The sequence below is a fragment of the Oryctolagus cuniculus genome, chromosome 2, assembly GCF_964237555.1.
Source record: "Oryctolagus cuniculus chromosome 2, mOryCun1.1, whole genome shotgun sequence".
Taxonomy (NCBI): domain Eukaryota; kingdom Metazoa; phylum Chordata; class Mammalia; order Lagomorpha; family Leporidae; genus Oryctolagus; species Oryctolagus cuniculus.
The window spans coordinates 158,965,618-158,984,527 of NC_091433.1; the positions used below are offsets into that span (position 1 = coordinate 158,965,618).

Below are 18,910 nucleotides of genomic sequence, written 5' to 3' on the forward strand. Positions count from 1 at the left end.
TACAAGCCTGTAAGGCCCAGCTGGTCCCAAGTCTCGAGAAGAGGAAAGGGAGATGGCAGCAAGTCAGGGCCACAGCGAGAGCCAACTCAAAACTCAGGTGAGAGTGGCCTCGGTGTTCCCCTGCTCTCTCTCACCTCTGCCCACACTAGACAGCAGCTCCGGTTCCTTCAGGTGTTGCCTGCCCGTGCTGTCTCTTCTCAGCCATGCCACCATGAACCACCCTAACTCCAACGCAACTCTGCTTGTCTCCATTAAGGAAATCAAATGGAAAACCAGACAGCTATAAAATGCCATGTTCCGAAAAATAATGGGAAAAGGTGGCAGTGGCTACATGTATGAAAGCAAGATATAAATGTGTACATAAAATATCCAAAATCCATACCAAGTATATTCACAAACCCTGAAAAGATGGAAACACTCTGACATATTAACAGTGGTTATTTCTTATGTGATTCTGGATGCTCTCACTTTCTTTGTACCTTCCAGCATTTCCCAAAATTTTCTAAATGAGTACACATTACTTTTCTAATCAGAGAAAGTAAATTATATTTTACTGAAAAGAAAAAGAATTATTGGATGAATAAAGTCAACATTATATGTATCCAGTCAGTTATAGAAAAATAATTGTCCTGTTAACAATAAATAATTCTATCCTCTATGCATCTTAATAACAAATAATGGCCAATGCTTGTATATTTGGGCCAGGCAGTAGCAACAGTTTGTGTTAAACTTTGACAAGAATAAGATATTTCAGATTTAACATTTTTGCTTTTTTCTTGGCTAAGACCAGTACCCAGCAGCATTGTGAAAACTGTCACAATTTTCCACATCTAATTTGGTCAATATGTGGGAATCTTCTCAGGAAAACACCACCAAAGGGTTATGAGGTTTCCCCAGGTTCTGTTTCTTTAAGGTCATCAAATAGAGACATTTTCTCTTCTCCAACAGATAGTCTTCCTTTGGAGGAAGCTTTGGCAGTATTATTAGTATAAAATTAAAAAATGTAATATGCAGCTGAAGAAAAAGCTCAGAGCTGAATTATCTCACACTGCGATGGATATTGGAAAGAACTAAGCTTCGCAAATTTATTGTTGCCAAATGAATTCACTGCCCAAGTGCTATTTGACATTTGTTTGTTTGCAGGCTTGCAAAATATGTTACTAGTGGGAATGCCAGCTATCTTATTTCAGCACAGGCTACAACTTAGTTTTTTTCAAAATCTCTTTGAAAGCATTATAGTTTTAACACTTAGGAAGGAAGTGAATAGAGGTCTTCAGCAACATAAAACTGTCCCCTGAAATTCTGACTCACAAAAGCCCACTCATATTCATCCTGTGGACACTACTGGGTACCTACTGCCCTTCTCAGAGCTGGCTTGCTTATCACTTACCGTAAGGTGTCACTTGTGATTGGTATGCTGATTAAATCCAATAAAGAGGTTCCTCCACCCAGTTCCCAAAAGTGAGCAATATCTTTAGGCTGAAAAACAGGTTTTTAAATATATAATAAATGTTCTGAATTCCAAGGACTTCTTTTTTAAAGTTATTTATTTGGGAGTCAGAGTGACTGAGATAGAGAGAGCTCCCATCAGCAAACTCCCCAAATGCCTGCAATGCCCAGAAATGGTATGGGCTGAAGCCAGGAACTGAGAATTCAATCCAAGTCTTCCATGCAGGTGGCAAGAACTAAACTATCTGCACCATCACCGCTGCCACCCAGGGTCTACATTGGTAGGAAGTTGGAGTCAGGAGCTGGAGCCAGGTATCAAACTCAGGTTCTCTGATGCAGGATGCAGGCACCCCAACCATTAGCTTAGCCACTAGGCCAAACACCCAGATTGAATTCCTGGCTCCTTGCTTTGGCCTGGCCCAGTTCCAGTTATTTCAGGCATTTGGGGAGTGAACCAGTGAATGGGAGATCTCTGTCTATTTCTCTCTCTTTCTTCAAGTAAATGAACAGATACATATTCTTAAAAAAGCTTTCTTTTCTCTAGCCCACTCTTCAAACTGCACCAATGCATCTATTCCAGAACAAAGAGGAAACATTAAGAATATATAGTCTAGGCCGGCGCCGCGGCTCACTAGGCTAATCCTCCGCCTTGTGGCGCCGGCACACTGGGTTCTAGTCCCGGTCGGGGCGCCGGATTCTGTCCCGGTTGCCCCTCTTCCAGACCAGCTCTCTGCTGTGGCCCGGGAGTGCAGTGGAGGATGGCCCAAGTACTTGGGCCCTGCACCCCATGGGAGACCAGGAGAAGCACCTGGCTCCTGCCATCGGATCAGCGCAGTGCGCTGGCCGCAGCGTGCTGGCTGCGGCGGCCATTGGAGGGTGAACCAACAGCAAAAGGAAGACCTTTCTCTCTGTCTCTCTCTCTCACTGTCCACTCTGCCTGTCAAAAAAAAAAAAAAAAAAAGAATATAGTCTATATATTTGCACAAACATCAATTCTACCAATACCTTAACAGAAGATATAAACAGTTCCCCTAATTTTATAAATATCACATTTAGCATACATTTAAACAAATTTTAAATAAAATTAACATGCTGAACAAATTTGGGGTTGAAAGCATTTATAGTACTAATTAGAGATAAAACAGCTGAATTTGCATTCTGACTTAAGATGAAAGAAACTCACAAAATGAATCAGACATACAGAAAAGGCATGAGGACAGGGATGAACCGGTGGCAGTCCCAGTGGTAGATGAAGATCACTTGAGGCAAAGTATGAGCAACATCCATGCCTAATTCCCATGGGGAACCTGACAGGCTACCAGACAGGCTGCCAGGCAGACTAAATGACTGCTTCTCTTTTTATAGGACTCTTAAAATGGATTGACGGGGCCAGGAAGCCAAGTAGTCTGCAAATAAGACTATTCCATGAGAACTTCCCAGACAGCTAGTTAAAGCATCCCTGCTCTCCCCTAGACACTGAGGAGCCAGCAAAGTGCTTTTATTTAGAACTCTTAGGGAACATCTGAGAAAGACATGATGTTTCCAGAAACAATATGGCAAAGTCTTACTTGATAATAAAAAGTCTAGAGGAAAAAAAAGGTGGAAAAGGATCACATGGATTTTTATAAATTTGCTACTATAAGCCTGAAAGTGACAGTCATTACAGTGAATTTTATTTTATTTTTTTTAAAATTTACTTGAAAGAGTTACAGAGAGAGAGAGAGAGAGAGACATAGAGAGAAAGAATCTTCCATCTACTGGTTCACTACCTAGATGGCCACCAACAGCCACTGCCGGGCCAGGCCAAAGCTAGGAGTCCGGAGCTTCATCCAGGTCTCCTACATGAGTGGCAGTGGCCCAAGCACTTGGGCCATCTTCCATTGCTTTTCCCATGCCATTAGCAAGGAGCTGGTTCGGATGTAGAGAAGCCAAGACATGAAATCTGCAGCCATGTGGGATGCCAGCGTTTTAGGTGGTAGCTTTACCTACTATGCCACATTACTACCTCCCCTCCACCCCTATTTATTTTTAAAATATTTACTTTCATTTACTTGAAGGGAAGCACAACAAATATAAGACAGAGGGGGAGAACTAGGTGGTAGGGTACACAGACAAGAGGGAGAGTGAGCTCTTATATCAGCTGGTTCACTCCCCAAATGCCTATAACAGCTAGGGCTGGGAGCTGGGTCAGGCCAATGCCAAGAGTCAGGTACTCTCCTCAGATTTTTAGAGAGACAGTAACAAAATTGTTCTCAGTTGAAAAAAAAAGTTACATTAACACTATTAGAATAAGTAGGCCAAAGAACAGTATGATGGGGCTGGTGCTGTGGCACAGCAGGTTAAAGCCCCGGCCTGTAGTGCCTGTATCCCATATGGGTGCCGGTTCGAGTCCTAGGTGCTCTACTTCTGATCCAGCTCTCTGTTATGGCCTGGGAAAGCAGTAGAAGATGGCCCAAGTGCTTGGGCCCCTGTACTCATGTGGGAGACCTGGAAGAAGTTCCTGACTCCGGATCAGCTTAGTTCTGGTTGTTGGGGTCATCTGGGGAGTGAACAAGCAAATGGAAGACCTCTCTCTCTCTCTCTGGCTCTACCTCTCTGTAACTCTGTCTTTCAAATAAATAAAATAAATTTTTAATAAAAAAGAACTCTATGATAAAGTTACAAAGGAATCTTATTCTTTTATTTTTAGACATAACAAATGAGAAGGCTGAGCTATTTTCAGTTGATTGGATTCACATCTGCTGAAATACATTTGAAGTTTAAGTGCATAGAACTATGAAGAATATAACTGGATATGTTCAGTGATGGCCAGTAAGATAGAAAATGTAAGACAAAGTCAGCATCATTACTTTCCCAGCTATGGGCAGAGCAATAACACTTAAAAAGACACTTACCGTGTTGTGCCCCTTTGCTCTTCGTCCATAGGTATATTCCAAAGCCAAGGTTGGTTTTGGTGGCTCATCCCTGTTCAATAAAGGCATAGTCTTACCATGGTGGATGGTATTAGTTTCTTATGTTACCTTACCCAAATTATTTTTGCTTCCTCTTAATAATTTTAACCTGTTAGCTGGGAAGTTACCAGTGTAATAGCATTGAAGTAAGCATGAAAAAGATTTTACATATTAAAAAACAAGCCTTCAAAAACACCATCATGGTGGCTTTTAGTGACAGCTGCAGAGGTGAATAATAGCATGATGCGGTAGCCCCTACAGGCCCTGTGGGGGCCAGTGGAGAAGGTGATGGGGCTAGCATTGTACTGCCCCTAGCAGCACAAGTTTGCCACAGGCAGACCGTATGGGAAGTGCAGAAATCAGGTTTATGTCCAGTCTTGATGGGGGATCTGGGAACTTTAAGACTGTCAATGGGAGGGAACATTAATGGACACTTCAATACAGTTCTCTATCTTAAATCATAGCTCAAACTTGGGCATCATTTAGCTTTGAGAGTTATAAACAAATTACATAAGCAAGTGCAAAAAGTCAACAAATGATTTGGAAAATATTAAAATGATTAGATGAATTACTTATACTATAGCTTATGCTATTTGGTAATCAGTTTTATGGTATATATTTTAATTTTTTATGGTAAAACACATAAACTATGTATTTTCAACAATTTTTAATGTACAAATATAGTACTACGCATATTCACACTGTTGTACAACTAATCTCCAGAACTCTTTCATTTGCAAAACTGAAACTCTATACCTATTAAGCAACTCCCTCTTTTCCTCTCCACTAGTCCCTGGTAACCATCATTGTATTTTCTCTACGAGTTTAATTCCTCCAGGACCTCGTGTAAGTGGAATCATACAGTATTTATCTTTTTGTGTCTAGCTTATTTCACTTGGCATAATGGCCTTAAGGTTCATCCATGTTGTAGCATCTATGTCAGGATTTTGTTCCTTTTTAAGGCTGAATAATAATAATGGTATATATCTCTTTTGAAACTGGAGAACACAAAGAAATTATTTTTTAAAAGATTTGTTTATTTTATTTGAAAGGCAAAGTTAGAGAGAGACAGAGACAGACACAGATCTTCCATCTGCTGGTTCACCCCCAAAATGGTCATAATGGCTAGAGCTTGGCCAGACTGAAGCCAGGAGCCAGGAGCGAAGAGCCAGGAGCTTCTTCCAGGTCTCTCATGTGGGTGCAGGGTCTCAAGCACTTGGGCCGTCTTCACTGCCTTCCCACATGCATTAGCAGGGAACTGAATCTGAAGTGGAGCAGCTGGGAGTAAAATCTGTGCCCACATAGGATACTGGTGTCACAGGCAGCAGCTTAACCTGCTATGCCACAGCACTGGCCCCAAAATGAAATGATTTTTAAATCTGTGATTCATATGTTTATTAAATCTTTTGACTTTCATTCTTGCATATGCCTTTTTTCATACATATATAATATTTGGTTAGATTTACCAAAAGATGGAAATTTTCTTTTATGACTCAAAATGTTGTTCTTTTGAGACAAAATTTAGAAACTCTGATATTTAACCCACAATTTGGAAAGTTTTTCTGAGTAGACTATCAGTGAATTAGATTAATATTTTTCGAATCAATGTAGTATTTTGTGTATTTATCCTAAGCTAACATTGTATTAGATAGTCTGTTTATAATAAGAAACGGCGTTGTGGTGCAGTGGGTTAAAGCCTTGGCCTGAAGCGCCGGCATCCCATATGGACGCCGGTTCTGGTCCCGGCTGCTCCTCTTCCAATCCAGATCTCTGCTGTGGCCTTGGAAAGCAGTGGAAGATGTCCCAAGTCCTTGGGACCCTGCACAAACTTGGAAGACCCGGAAGAAGCTCCTGGCTCCTGGCTTCAGATCGGTGCAGCTCCGGCCGTTTTGGCCAACTGGGGAATGGACCAGCGGATGGAAGACCTCTCTCTCTCTCTCTCTTTCTCTCTCTCTCTCTGCCTCTCCTCTCTATGTGTAGCTCTTTCAAATAAATAAAATCTTAAAAAAAAAAAAAAAAGACATTTAAGTGTGGCTATGAGAGACAGAGAGATAATATAGGTGTCACTATGGATAGTTAGGTCTCCTCAGAGACAATTTCACAGGTGAAAGGAATTACACAAATCCAAGATTCCATTATTTGTATTCTCTAATAATATTTTTCAAATGAGTAATGTTTCTTTGACCTTAAGACCAAATCCCACCTCTTTTGATGTTTTTGGAGAAGTTATAAGAAATGTCCATTAGGATGACGGGAACAGAGAATTATCTTCCAAAACTGATAAAAGACCTTCCTTGACAACTTCCTGCAACATGTATCAGTCATGATCCTAAATCTTAATCTGATGGTATGCTTCTATAGTCAAGAAGTATGCAGATATGAAAAATAAATGGCAAAATGTCCAGTTCGAGGACTAATCCTGCATACCTCTGCACAATTTAGAAATTATAATTGATGTTCAAATAATCATGAATTAGGTAGAATAAAAAGAATTTAAAATAGCAAAGTAGCACAGCCAATATGATGGGAAGTACTACTGTAGGCTGGAAAATCTAGCATTAATCTCATAATTTTTTGGTTTGTTAGTTTTACCTTTAAATGAAATCTTAAAGGTTACACTAAAGATTCACTAAGGAATATTTAATATTCATTAACTATTTTGTTTGAGTCTCAGAATCGTTCACCTGTTGTCTGTCTTTTAGAATCTAACTTGCCCTAAAACAACTAGGGTAAGCATAAATGCAGTCTAAAGGTTAACATAAGCCGGCGCCGTGGCTCACTAGGCTAATCCTCAGCCTGCGGTGCCGGCACACCGGGTTCTAGTCCCGGTGGTTCTAGTCCCGGTCGGAGCGCCGGATTCTGTCCCGGTTGCTCCTCTTCCAGGCCAGCTCTCTGCTGTGGCCCGGGAGTGCAGTGGAGGATGGCCCAAGTGCTTGGGCCCTGCACCCCATGGGAGATCAGGAAAAGCACCTGGCTCCTGCCATTGGATCAGCGCGGTGCACCAGCCGCAGCGTGCTGGCTGCGGCGGCCACTGGAGGGTGAACCAACGGCAAAAGAAGACCTTTCTCTCTGTCTCTCTCTCTCACTGTCCACTTTGCCTGTCAGAAAATTAAAAAAAAAAAATAAAGGTTAACATAATACTTACCTGTCAAGACACCTTAGAATAATAGTAGTCTTTCCCTGGAAATTCAGAAAGAAAGAATACTGTGTTAATGTCATCCATATGTAAAATTTTAGTATTGTTCATAATTATGGTTCAAAATTTATCACTTGAATGATAAATTACCTGGAAACTGAAAACTAGAAACTTTCAGAATTCTTCTAAAGTTTGATAAGTGGGAAAAGTTAACTGTCAACTTTCCATCACAGTGTAACTACACTGCTATTATTATAATTATAAAGTTCCACAGATGACAAATATTAGCAAATCCTACCTCACTGTAATGGTCAACTTGGCAGCTGTCTTAAAATTTCTCTACTCATTAATGCTAATTACTAGTTAAGCTGATGATGAGTGTCTTCTAAGATGTTTTCATTCCAATTGTTGAGGTGGAAATAAAGAAAAAAGATTACACACAAATAAAGGACATGTTGTAAATATGTTCAAAGTAGGCTTTTCAGATACTGGGTTGCAGTAATAGGCTTGTTTTATATATTTATATATTTTTTTTTGACAGGCAGAGTGGACAGTGAGAGAGAGAGAGAGAGAGAGAGAAAGGTCTTCCTTTTGCCGTTGGTTACCCTCCAATGGCCGCCGTGGCTAGTGCGCTGCGGCTGGCACACCGCGCTGATCTAATGGCAGGAGCCAGGTACTTTATCCTGGTCTCCCATGGGGTGCAGGGCCCAAGCACTTGGGCCATCCTCCACTGCACTCCCTGGCCACAGCAGAGAGCTGGCCTGGAAGAGGGGCAACCGGGACAGAATCCGGCGCTCCGACCGGGACTAGAACCACCGGGACTAGAACCCGGTGTGCCGGCGCCGCAGGCTGAGGATTAGCCTAGTGAGCCGCGGCGCCGGCCAGTAATAGGTTTGTTTTAATTCTGGAGGATGTACCTACTACAAGTTTCTTTTTAGGATTTGAGAAATACCAATTCTGGCACCATCTCTGCTAGTAACCATGAAACTCAACCTCACACTAGTAAAGACCAGCTCAGGGTTTAAATCATTATTTAAATAGTAAATCTCTTGAAAAAAAAAAATGATCCTTTGCAAACAGATAAAACAGGAACAGCAGGAAAAGCTCTACTGAGGAAATCTTTGGATTTTAAGGAAACTAATTTGGAAAACTCTGAATTGCCAAACACAGATCATTTTACTCTATTTTCTTCTCTAAAACACCCACAACTTTTGAGGCTGGTGTTGTGGCTTAGTGGGTTAGGCTGCTTGTGACAGCAACATTCCATATGGGTTCTGGTTTGAGAAATCCCAGCTCCTGGCTCCTGGCTTCAGCCTGGCCCAGCCATGGCTGTTGAAGCCATCCTAGGAGTGAACCAGCAGATGGAAGATCGATCTCTCTTTGTCCCTCTCTTTCTGTAACTCTGACTTTCAAAATGAATAAATAAATCTTTAAAAACCTATTATTTGTATAATACGAACACACTGAATGAATTTCTTTGTAATGAGATATATAAAGAAATCACCAAAATGATATAAATATTATATATTATGGAAGTATGTTTATTGGCTGGTGTGTTATCTAACTGAAAAATAAAAACCACCTAAATGTACCAAAACAGGAGTCTGGCTAAATTATGGTAACCCATTTAATCAAATATGCAGATATTAGAAATGACAATGTGGGGCTGGTGTTATGGCGTAGCTGGTTAAGCCACGTCCTGCAATGCTGGCATCCCATATGAGCACTGGTTGGAGTACTGGCTGCTTCACTTCCAATCCAGCTCCCTGCTAATGTGCCTGGGAAAGCAGTGGAAGATGGCCCGAGTACCTGGGTCCCTGCTACCCATGTGGTAGACCCAGAGGAAGCTCCCGGCTCCTAGCTTCAGGCTGGACCAGCCACTACTGTTGCAGCCACCTGGGGCATGAACCAGTGGATGGAAGAGCTCTCCCTCTGACACTCTCCTTTCAAGTAAATAAAAACAAGTCTTTTAAAAAAAGAAATAATAACATAGAAATATACTTTCATGGTAAGACATTTATAATAGATTTGCATGGCTATTTCTAAATAAAAATATATTTTCATACCTTCTTGAGGTATCTACACACACAAATCCGGAGGGACATAACTATGTTAACAGCAACTGCTCTGACTGGTGGATTTGCAGGTAATTTTTAAAGTAAATCAGGATTTTCTTTTTTTTTAAGATGAAAATATTCTCTTTACTAGTGATAAAGCTAATATCGGAGAATACTGCTATGCATAACTAGACTTGAACAACGTGGACACAGTGGCAGAGGAGGAGTGCTATATTAGTGGAAAGAAATATCCCATCTCCAAAACCAGGAGTATATGCATGGCTGTTTTGCTCACCTGAGCCACATCTTCTGTAGCCATTTCTTCCATTAATCCCTTAAGTGCTTATAACTTTCAAATTTATAAATTCTTGCCATTTTTTCAGTTCCTGCTGAATATTTCTTAACTCCACAGGCACTGTAACCACAAAGTGCCCAAAATGAGACATTTCATCCATATCTATACTTCTCCTTACTTTATACTCTTCTGTGCTCCCCACCTCTAAAATTATACTATGTACCAATTTCCAAAAGCTATTAATCTTAATGATCCTAGATTTTCCTGCATCCAATCTATCTCCTAATTTCTTCCAATAAGATTCCTCCTCCACTGTTGCTACTTGAAGCCCACTTCTTAAACATTTTTATACTGTTGACTAAATAGTCTGGTTAAAAAATTAGTTTATTCAGCTAGTCAAACTGAGGCTTTAACCTCAGAAACAACAAGGCATTTGTCTTGAATCAGGTGTTCCACAAGCCTAGTTTGGTTACAGGTTTTATACTCTGCTGAGTACATACATTGAATAAGGTTTAAAAAAGACAGATACACGTGTGGTTATAAATCACATTGAAAACTGAGGAAGGATACCTCATTGAAAATCAAAGAACAACTGCTAATATAAAATGAATGCACTAGGGATTACTGATTTTATTTTCCCAGAGAAGTCTTTTATTTAATGAGTAGAAACTTCATAAGTACAATTTTAGGAATATAGTGATTCTTTCCTCCATACTTGCCCTCCCACCCACGCCCCCATCCCATCTCTTCCTCCCTCTCCCATTCCCAGTCCCATTCTCCATTAAGATTCATTTTCAATTAACTTTATACACAGAGGACCAACTCTATACTAAGTAAAGATTTCAACAATTTGCACACACACATACACAAAATATAAAAAACTGAGAAGACATTTTACAGTTAATTCTCATAATACAACTCATTGAGGACAGAAGTTCTGCATGGAAAATAAGTGCATAGTGACTTCTGTTGTTAATTTAACAATTAACACTTTTATATATGATGTCAGTGACCACTCGAGGCTCTTGACATGAGCTGCCAAGGCTATGGAAAACTTTTGAATCCATAATCTCCATCAGTATTTTTTTTTTATTTTTGAGTGGTTTCTTTTTTTTTTTTTTTTTTTTTTTTTTTTTTTTTTTTTTTGACAGGCAGAGTGGACAGTGAGAGAGACAGAGACAGAGAGAAAGAGAGAAAGGTCTTCCTTTGCCGTTGGTTCACCCTCCAATGGCTGCCGCGGCTGGCACGCTGCGGCCAGCGCACCGCGCTGATCCATTGGCAGGAGCCAGGTACTTATCCTGGTCTCCCATGGGGTGCAGGGCCCAAGCACTTGGGCCATCCTCCACTGCACTCCCTGGCCACAGCAGAGAGCTGGCCTGGAAGAGGGGCAACCGGGACAGAATCTGGCGCCCCGACCGGGACTAGAACCTGGTGTGCCAGCGCTGCAAGGTGGAGGATTAGCCTAGTGAGCCGCGGTGCCGGCCTTTTTTTTTTATTTTGACAGGTAGAGTTATAGACAGTGAGAGAGAGAGACAGAGGTCTTCCTTCCGTTGGTTCACTCCCCAAATGGCTGCTACGGCTAGCGCTGCGCCGATCCGAAGCCAGGAGCCAGGTGCTTCCTCCTGGTCTCCCATGCAGGTGCAGGGCCCAAGCACTTGGGCCATCCTCCACTGCCTTCCCGGGCCACAGCAGAGAGCTGGACCGGAAGAGGAGCAACTGGGACTAGAACCCGGCACCCATATGGGATGCTGGCGCCGCAGGCGGAGGATTAGCCAAGTGAGCCACGGTGTCAGCCCCTCCATCAGTATTTAGACAAGGCCATAAGCTAAGTAGAAGTTCTCTCCTCCCTTCAGAGAGAAGTACATCCTTCTTTGATGGCCACTTCTTTCCACTGGGGTCTCTCCCACAGGGTTCCTTCATGTAGGACATTTCTTTAGCCACAGTGTCTTGGCTTGCCATGCCTGACATGCTCTTGGGGCTTTTCAGACAGACCAGAATGCCTTTAGGGCTGATTCTCAGTAAGAGTGCTATTTAAAGCGAGCAAAATCAGGATTTTCTAACTTCCTTACATTGAACATATATCATATGTAGCATATTTTTTTAAATGTCTAAATAAATAAGGATTATATTATCTAAAAATTAATATCCACTTTGCATCAGAAAGAATAAAATAAGAATTAATATATTTTATAATTAGAAGGAATTTTAGACAATATCTTGGCAAATTCCTCAAATTCTTCAGGACCCTATTGTTAATTTAAATCATTTTCATTATAAATTTCATATAAATGGGTATGTGGTTACAACTCCAAATAAACATAAACCCAACTTGGAACTGAAATCAAATTTTAAATTATTATTAAAATGACAATCCAAAATTTTAAAATTTACTAGTAAGCTGTGGTCCCCAGAGAATGTGTCCACAGATTCCAGGGTTTCCTAATTCGAGAAACACTGATCTACTGCAAGTTCATTCAGGACCCTCAAAGTGAGTCCCATCTTCCCTCCAACACCTCAGTCATACCAGAAGTCCAGTGGCCCACTATCCTCAGAACTCTGCGTTCCATAACCCTCTATACATCCTTTAATGTGACCCAATAACTCCTCCTGTCCTCCCTTTCTCCAAAATCCTGCCCCTCTGAAACTCTAGTTCTGAGACGGGCCAACTCCTCAGTTTCTCAGTCTTTTCTTTACAACATTCTCTCCACCTGTAGTCCTTAACTAGAATAAGGCTGTCCCAGAATTACTTCCTCTGCACACACAAATCCAAGAAAACACTATACTAATAGTGATCACTTCTAGTCGATGAATTTGCAGATTAAGGAAGCTCTTTTAAAAAAAGCTAATTATTCTCACCACCCCATGACTTCAGGGCCCTCATTGTTCCCCAGTGCCACGCGCAGACAACTACTCTACTTCCTCCACCAGAGTCTCTGAGCCTCGGAGGCACATACCTGTCTATCAGCATGGGTGTCACCCCTTTTGGCTCACACTCCACCTTCCCCTCCCCGCTACAGTCATGAGTCTTGTTGATTTCACACCATGTGGGCATGCACAACCCACCCAATACCCTGACATCTCTGGCAACCTCACTCAACTTCTGCCACTTGTCATTTCCAAGGTTGTATCTTGGATCATTTCTCCAATGGAAATTGTACCACTTCCAAAATCATACTCACACATAACACATTCTCCAATCACTTCTTCAAGAATCCCCACAAAACTCTTAAGTCTTAGTGAAAAGTTTCAAAACCCATTGACCCCTTCCCACCAAAGTTTCTCCTCCATAAGCCCCCTTCTACTTTCACTGCTCTCCTTCCTATCTTAGAGATCGCAGTTTATCATTACAATCACCTCTTGCAAATATCTATTCTTAGGCTTCTTCACTTTGCATCCACACAGCAAAAACCAACCCCGAGAAACTCGATCACCTTCTACATGCTTGCATTCATGTGGAGAGAGGAGACAGCAAAGTATTGGTTTCTTCGGTAAATAAGCCTATGACCCGTGACTGAGTGCCTGGGTTCGATACCTGCCTCTGGCTCCTGACTCCAACTTCCTGCGAAGGCAGACCTTGGGAGGCAGGGGTAATGGCTCAAGCAGTTGGGTTCCTGTCACTCACGTATTCTATTAGTTGAACAACTGAAGCATTAGTTGCTTATTTCTCCTCATCTTTCAAAATAATGTTCTGCAAAAAGTATACCGTCAGTTGCTTTTTAAAGAACTATACCCTCAAAAGTTGTAGATATTTCAAGGGAGTCCCCAAGTCCTCAAAAACAAAATCCATTTTAATCTATGTTAGTGAAAATAATTAAAAACTGCTTTTATAAACTACATATTTCTCTGAGAAAAAGGATAAACAAGTAAAATATGAAATAATACAAAACAAATAGGTTGTTTCCAGTAGTAAATTCATGAAATGAAATGCTTATATACTGTACTTGGGTTAAAATTTTAAAATTCATATGGGCTGGGCTGGAGCTGGGAGCCTATAACTAATTCAGGTCTCCCATGTGGGTAACAGTAACCCAATTTACATGAGCCATCACCACTGCTTCCCAAGATCTGCATTAGCAGGAAGCTGGAGCCAAATGTGAGAAATTTTTTTTGTAAAGATTTATTTATTTGAAAGTCAGAGTTACACACAGAGAGAAGGAGAGGCAGAGAGAGAGAGAGAGAGAAAGAGAGAGGGAGAGAGAGAGAGGTCTTCCACCCACTGGTTCACTCCCCAATTGGCCTCAATGGCCAGAGCTGCGCTGATCCAAAGCCAGGAGCCAGGAGCTTCTTCTGGGTCTCCCATGCGGCTGCAGGGGCCCAAGGACTTGGACCATCTTCTACTGCTTTCCCAGGCCATAGCAGAGAGCGGGGTCAGAAGAGGAGCGTCTGGGACACGAATGGACGCCCATATGCATGTCGGGGCTGCAGGAGGAGGCTTAACCTACTTTCTGCTTCCGCAGCAGATGATGGCTCAAATACTCGGGTCCCCGCCACCCACGTGGAAGACTCAGATTGAGTTCTAGGTTCTTGATATGGCCTGTCCCCACCCTGGCAGCTACAAGGATTTGGGAAGGGAACCAGCAAAGGGATGATCTTTCTTTGTCTCTCTATCTGTCTTTCAAATAAATAAAGTAAATAAAATTTAAAAAATAAAGTCCTTGTAGGACAGCCTATTACTAACTGCTCAGAGATATAACCCATTCTTTAAAATTCTGTTTAAGAAAAGAGGAGGGAGAATACACTGTGAAATACTGATTGCACTGCTAATTGGAGCCAACTCAGGGAGAAGCTATGGTGGAGACACTGGGCCCCCTCCTCTTCCTAGCTTGTCCTCTCTTCAGGGACAGAAATTGCAAACCAAAAACCAAAACCAAAACACTTCAAACATGCCAATGCCCTTAAGCTAAAGCATGAAGCACAGAAATTGAATGGTAATAAGAACCCCTGATAGAAATGAGCTACAATCCTACATGACTTTGAGCATGTCAGACCTGGCGAGCCTCAATGTTTTATAGACTGTGTCACCAGCAGTTCTGCATCCCTGGCAGGAAACAGCCAAGCAAAGCTGTGTGAAAATGAGATGCATCTGTTCCTGCTCTGTGTGTCTACTTCCAAAACCTTCTGGCTGCTTGGTTAAATAAAACCTAAAATTACAGTGAGAGGGGAGGGATCTCTTCTACCAACCAGTGGCCCATTACTGCTGCTGTATTTCCCCTACATTTTTCAAAACAATTAATAATCCTATGACAACCATCATTAACATATTTCAACTATTCCTGTAATAAAATTCCTAAAAGTGAGACATCTGAGTCTAAAATATATTATATTAATTTATTGATTTAGATGCTGAGAAATATGTATATTTCAATGGATCACAGCTTTTATTGTCAATTGAGGTAGAAGACCTAAATATTCTCAAATAGCAAAATAAAAACACAATAGTTAAAATATTTTAAAAATTTTTGTCAAGCATTATAATTGTTCCTAGATCAATAATAAGTACTTTCTTTTTAAAATTTTTAGTTTATTTATTTGAGATGGAGGGAGGTAGCAGGACAAAGAGAGAGAAAGAGAGGGAGAAAGAGAGAGAGACAGCATTATCCTGAGGTTTTTTTTTTTAAAGATTTATTTATTTACTTGAAAGTCAGAGTTACACAGAGAGAGAAGGAGAGAGAGAGAGATAGAGGTCTCCCATTGCTGAGTCACTCCCAAAATGACCACAACAGCCAGAGCTGGGCCAATCCAAAGCCAGGAGCCAGGAGCTTCTTCCAGGTCTCCCACGCGGGCGCAGGGGCCCAAGGACCTGGGCCATCTTCTACTGCTTTCCCAGGACGTAGCAGAGAGTGAGATCAGAAGTGGAGCATCTGAGACTTCAACCAGCACCCATGTGGGATGCCGCCACTGCAGGCGGCTGCTTTACCACCGCACCAGCGGAGAGACAGCATTAAAGAAAGTCAGCTTCCATCCACTGGTTTACTCTCTAGACGTCTGCGGCTGGGTCAGGGTGAAGCTGGGAGCTGCAAACTCAATCCAGGTCTCCTACCTAGGTGGCAGGGACTCAATTACTTGAGCCATCACTACTGCCTCACAGGATCTGCATTAGCAGGAAGTTGAAGTCAGCAGCCACAGCCAGGAATTGAACCCAGGTACTCTGATGTGGGACAAGGGTATCCTAACCAGCATCTTAACCACCAGGCCAAATACTTGCCCCCTAAGTACTTTCTAATTCATTCTAAACTAGATTGACCAGGTAGTTAAAGAGTTAAAGTAACTAAATCTATATCAAAGTATCAAAGTGAATTTTGCCACAGGTTGTTAAAGCATCACAATTGAAGAATAATTTTTAAAGCATTACCCCATTTTTACTGCCGATGAAGAAAACAGATTTTTCTCCAATTTCAACTCCATTGTGTTCACTTCCACTAGTCCCTCTTTTTTCGACTTCAGCTTTTGCAATTTCCCATAGAGTTTCACTATATGAGAGGTAGAAAAACAAAATTCAGAGAAACAAGAAGAATCCTTTCAAATATTTGTTTCAAGTTCACAGAAACCTTCTTTAAGTGAAATTTAAAAACAAATTAGTAATTTTTTCCTGGGGGACAATAACTTGGCAAAACATCTAAGGACTAGTCATTTTACAGTTTTTTCTTTAAGCCAGTTCCTTTGAAGAATACTGAAATTGCCAGAGCATTTACCAACGGGATTTCGGGCTGTGTTATCCTGGAGTTTCTAAGCAAGGTTCATAGCTGTATGTAGTACCTTCTTGGCCACACAGGAAGATACAAGGACATTGGGAAAAACACAACTTGGAAAACTACCAATGCTCCAATCACCCAGGAAGATGGGAAACAGGCAAAGGCAGCATCCCAAATCATCTCTGCTCTCTGAAATATTTCTTTGTATTTTTGTTTTTAACATCATGTCTTTGGCTGAAATGTTTTCTTAAAAGATTTTTTTTATTTCTTATTTATTTGAAAGGAAGAGTTAGAGAGGGAGATGGCCCCAACTGGCCGGAGCTAGGCTGATCTGAAGCCAGGAGCCAGGAGCTTCTTCCAGGTCTCGCATGTGGGTGCAGGGGCCCAAGGACTTGGACCATCTTCCACTGCTTTCCCAGGCCATAGCAGAGAGCTGGATCGGAAGAGGAGCATCTGGGACACAAACCGATGCCCATATGGGATGTTGGGGCTGCAGGAGGAAGCTTAACCTACTTTAGCACAGCGCTGGCCCCTAGAAATCTTTTTTTTAAATATAAAAGTACAAAGCAAAGGGAAAACAGAGTACTGTATTGAACTAAACAAAATATGAGACCTGATGGTTCCTAGCCTGAATCTCTTTCTATGCATATGAACTTGAGCCAATGACTTAATCTGATTGTCATTTAATAATAAAACATTTATTAGCATCAAATACATGCAAGCCCCTGTACTAGTTCTCAGACTCAATGCTGTTTCTTCATTCCTCAAATACCAATAAAAAAGAATGTCAGTGTCACGTTATGATTGTTAAATGCCACAATTCATTTCCTGTAGGACCTGCCCCATTAAAATACAAAAATTACTTAGAGCTGGGGCAGGGCAGGCATGTGGTATAAGGAGTAACACTGCTGCCTGTGCATCTGGCATCCCAAAGGATGTCGGTGTGTCCCAGCTGCTCCAGTTCCGATCCAGCTCCCTGCTAATGGCCTGGGAAAGCAGCAGAGGATGGCCCAAGTGCTTGGGCCCCTGCACCCGCGCACATGGGAGACCCAGATGCCACCGTCTGGGGAGTCAATCAATAGATGAAAGATCTCTCTTTCTCTTTCAAATAAATAAATTCATTTTAAAAACTACTGAGCTTATAGTTATCTCTATTCAAGAACCAGGAATAATAAAAGGCCAACAGAGGAACAAAAAAACAAAAACATGTTTGTGCTGAAACGTATGCATCTGTTTCGCGGATGAGCCTCCAAGAACTCAGTTTGGGCCTGGGCTCTTCATTCACACGCATTCCTTCAAGAGATCTTCCTAAGCACCCAGCGGACGGAGGGAGGCCGCCATCGTGCATATCCGTATCCAGTGGGACCAAAGAAGAAAGCTTACAACTTTTCACACTGATGTTCTTAAACCTAACAGCAATCACACTGTGGTCCACGACGTGAGAAACAACTTTCTTCTGTTCCGAGGTTCAGCTGGTATCTCGAGAACAGGTCATGAAAATGAACATCTGGGCACGGAAGAGCTCTGGTGTAATTAGCAGGCCCTCAAGGCCTCCTCCCCTGGCCTCGGCTTTCCAAGTTTCCTCTCATTCGCAGCCCCTGCGAGCCCCGCACCTGCGAGCCCCGCACCAGGAGGGAAGGCCCTGGGGAGGTCGCTTTGGTCCGGTTCACCGCGCATCCCCTGCGCTTGGAACAGCCCCTGGCTCGCAAGAAACCTTCACGGAAATCTGGGAATGGGTGGGGCTGAGGATGTCTCAAAATCCCTCTTTCTTCTGCTTCGGGCACTTTTCTACCTGTTTGCAGCAGAGTCCTGATGTCAGAGGAGAGATCTCCCACCTCCCCGACCATCCCGACCCGGGCTGCTAGGACCCGACGCACAATCTTCTTCCACCACAGGTCCTCTCCTCAGGGGCACCCTCAGCGGCCTCTCCCTCCTCTGCCCCTTCCAGGTTCCGAGGGAGCGCGGGCCTGGCGCAGATGGCGCTCGGGGACTACCTGGGCATCGTGGCTGGGCTGCCTATACGTCGTGAGACGGGCTTCGGGCCCAACCTAGAATCAGGCTGGCGGCGAGTCGCGGGACCAGCAGGGGAACGCAGACCTCCGGCGTTGCCATGGGAGCAACGTCGCGCCGCGGCTGCGTGCAGAAGATTGGCATCTTGGGAAATGTAGTTTTCAGTCTTCCTTTTCTCGTCTTCCTTCAGCATCCATCACCAGGACGTGAAAGAACCAGGGGACAGTGGTTACAACCCTGGGACCGAGGAGCAATCGTTTCTGAGTTGGGAGTTGTTGTTCTCTTATTAAAATAAGTACTTTACTGAGTGCCGATATGCC

The 18,910-nt window shown here is 42.5% G+C and overlaps 1 protein-coding gene across 1 annotated transcript in view; it reads right to left on the reverse strand.

Annotated features, from left to right (window-relative positions):
* DYNC2LI1 (dynein cytoplasmic 2 light intermediate chain 1) overlaps positions 1 to 18,910 on the reverse strand; it is a 41,831-nt gene extending 22,921 nt beyond the window's left edge. The window contains exons 1-5 of the mRNA XM_002709901.5: positions 18,575 to 18,910; positions 16,241 to 16,358; positions 7,546 to 7,580; positions 4,344 to 4,413; positions 1,391 to 1,479 (exon numbers count right to left, since the gene is read on the reverse strand). Coding sequence (XP_002709947.4) covers positions 1,391 to 1,479; positions 4,344 to 4,413; positions 7,546 to 7,580; positions 16,241 to 16,358; positions 18,575 to 18,783 — 521 coding nt within the window. The 5' untranslated portion in view covers positions 18,784 to 18,910. The remainder of the gene's footprint in view (positions 1 to 1,390; positions 1,480 to 4,343; positions 4,414 to 7,545; positions 7,581 to 16,240; positions 16,359 to 18,574) is intronic.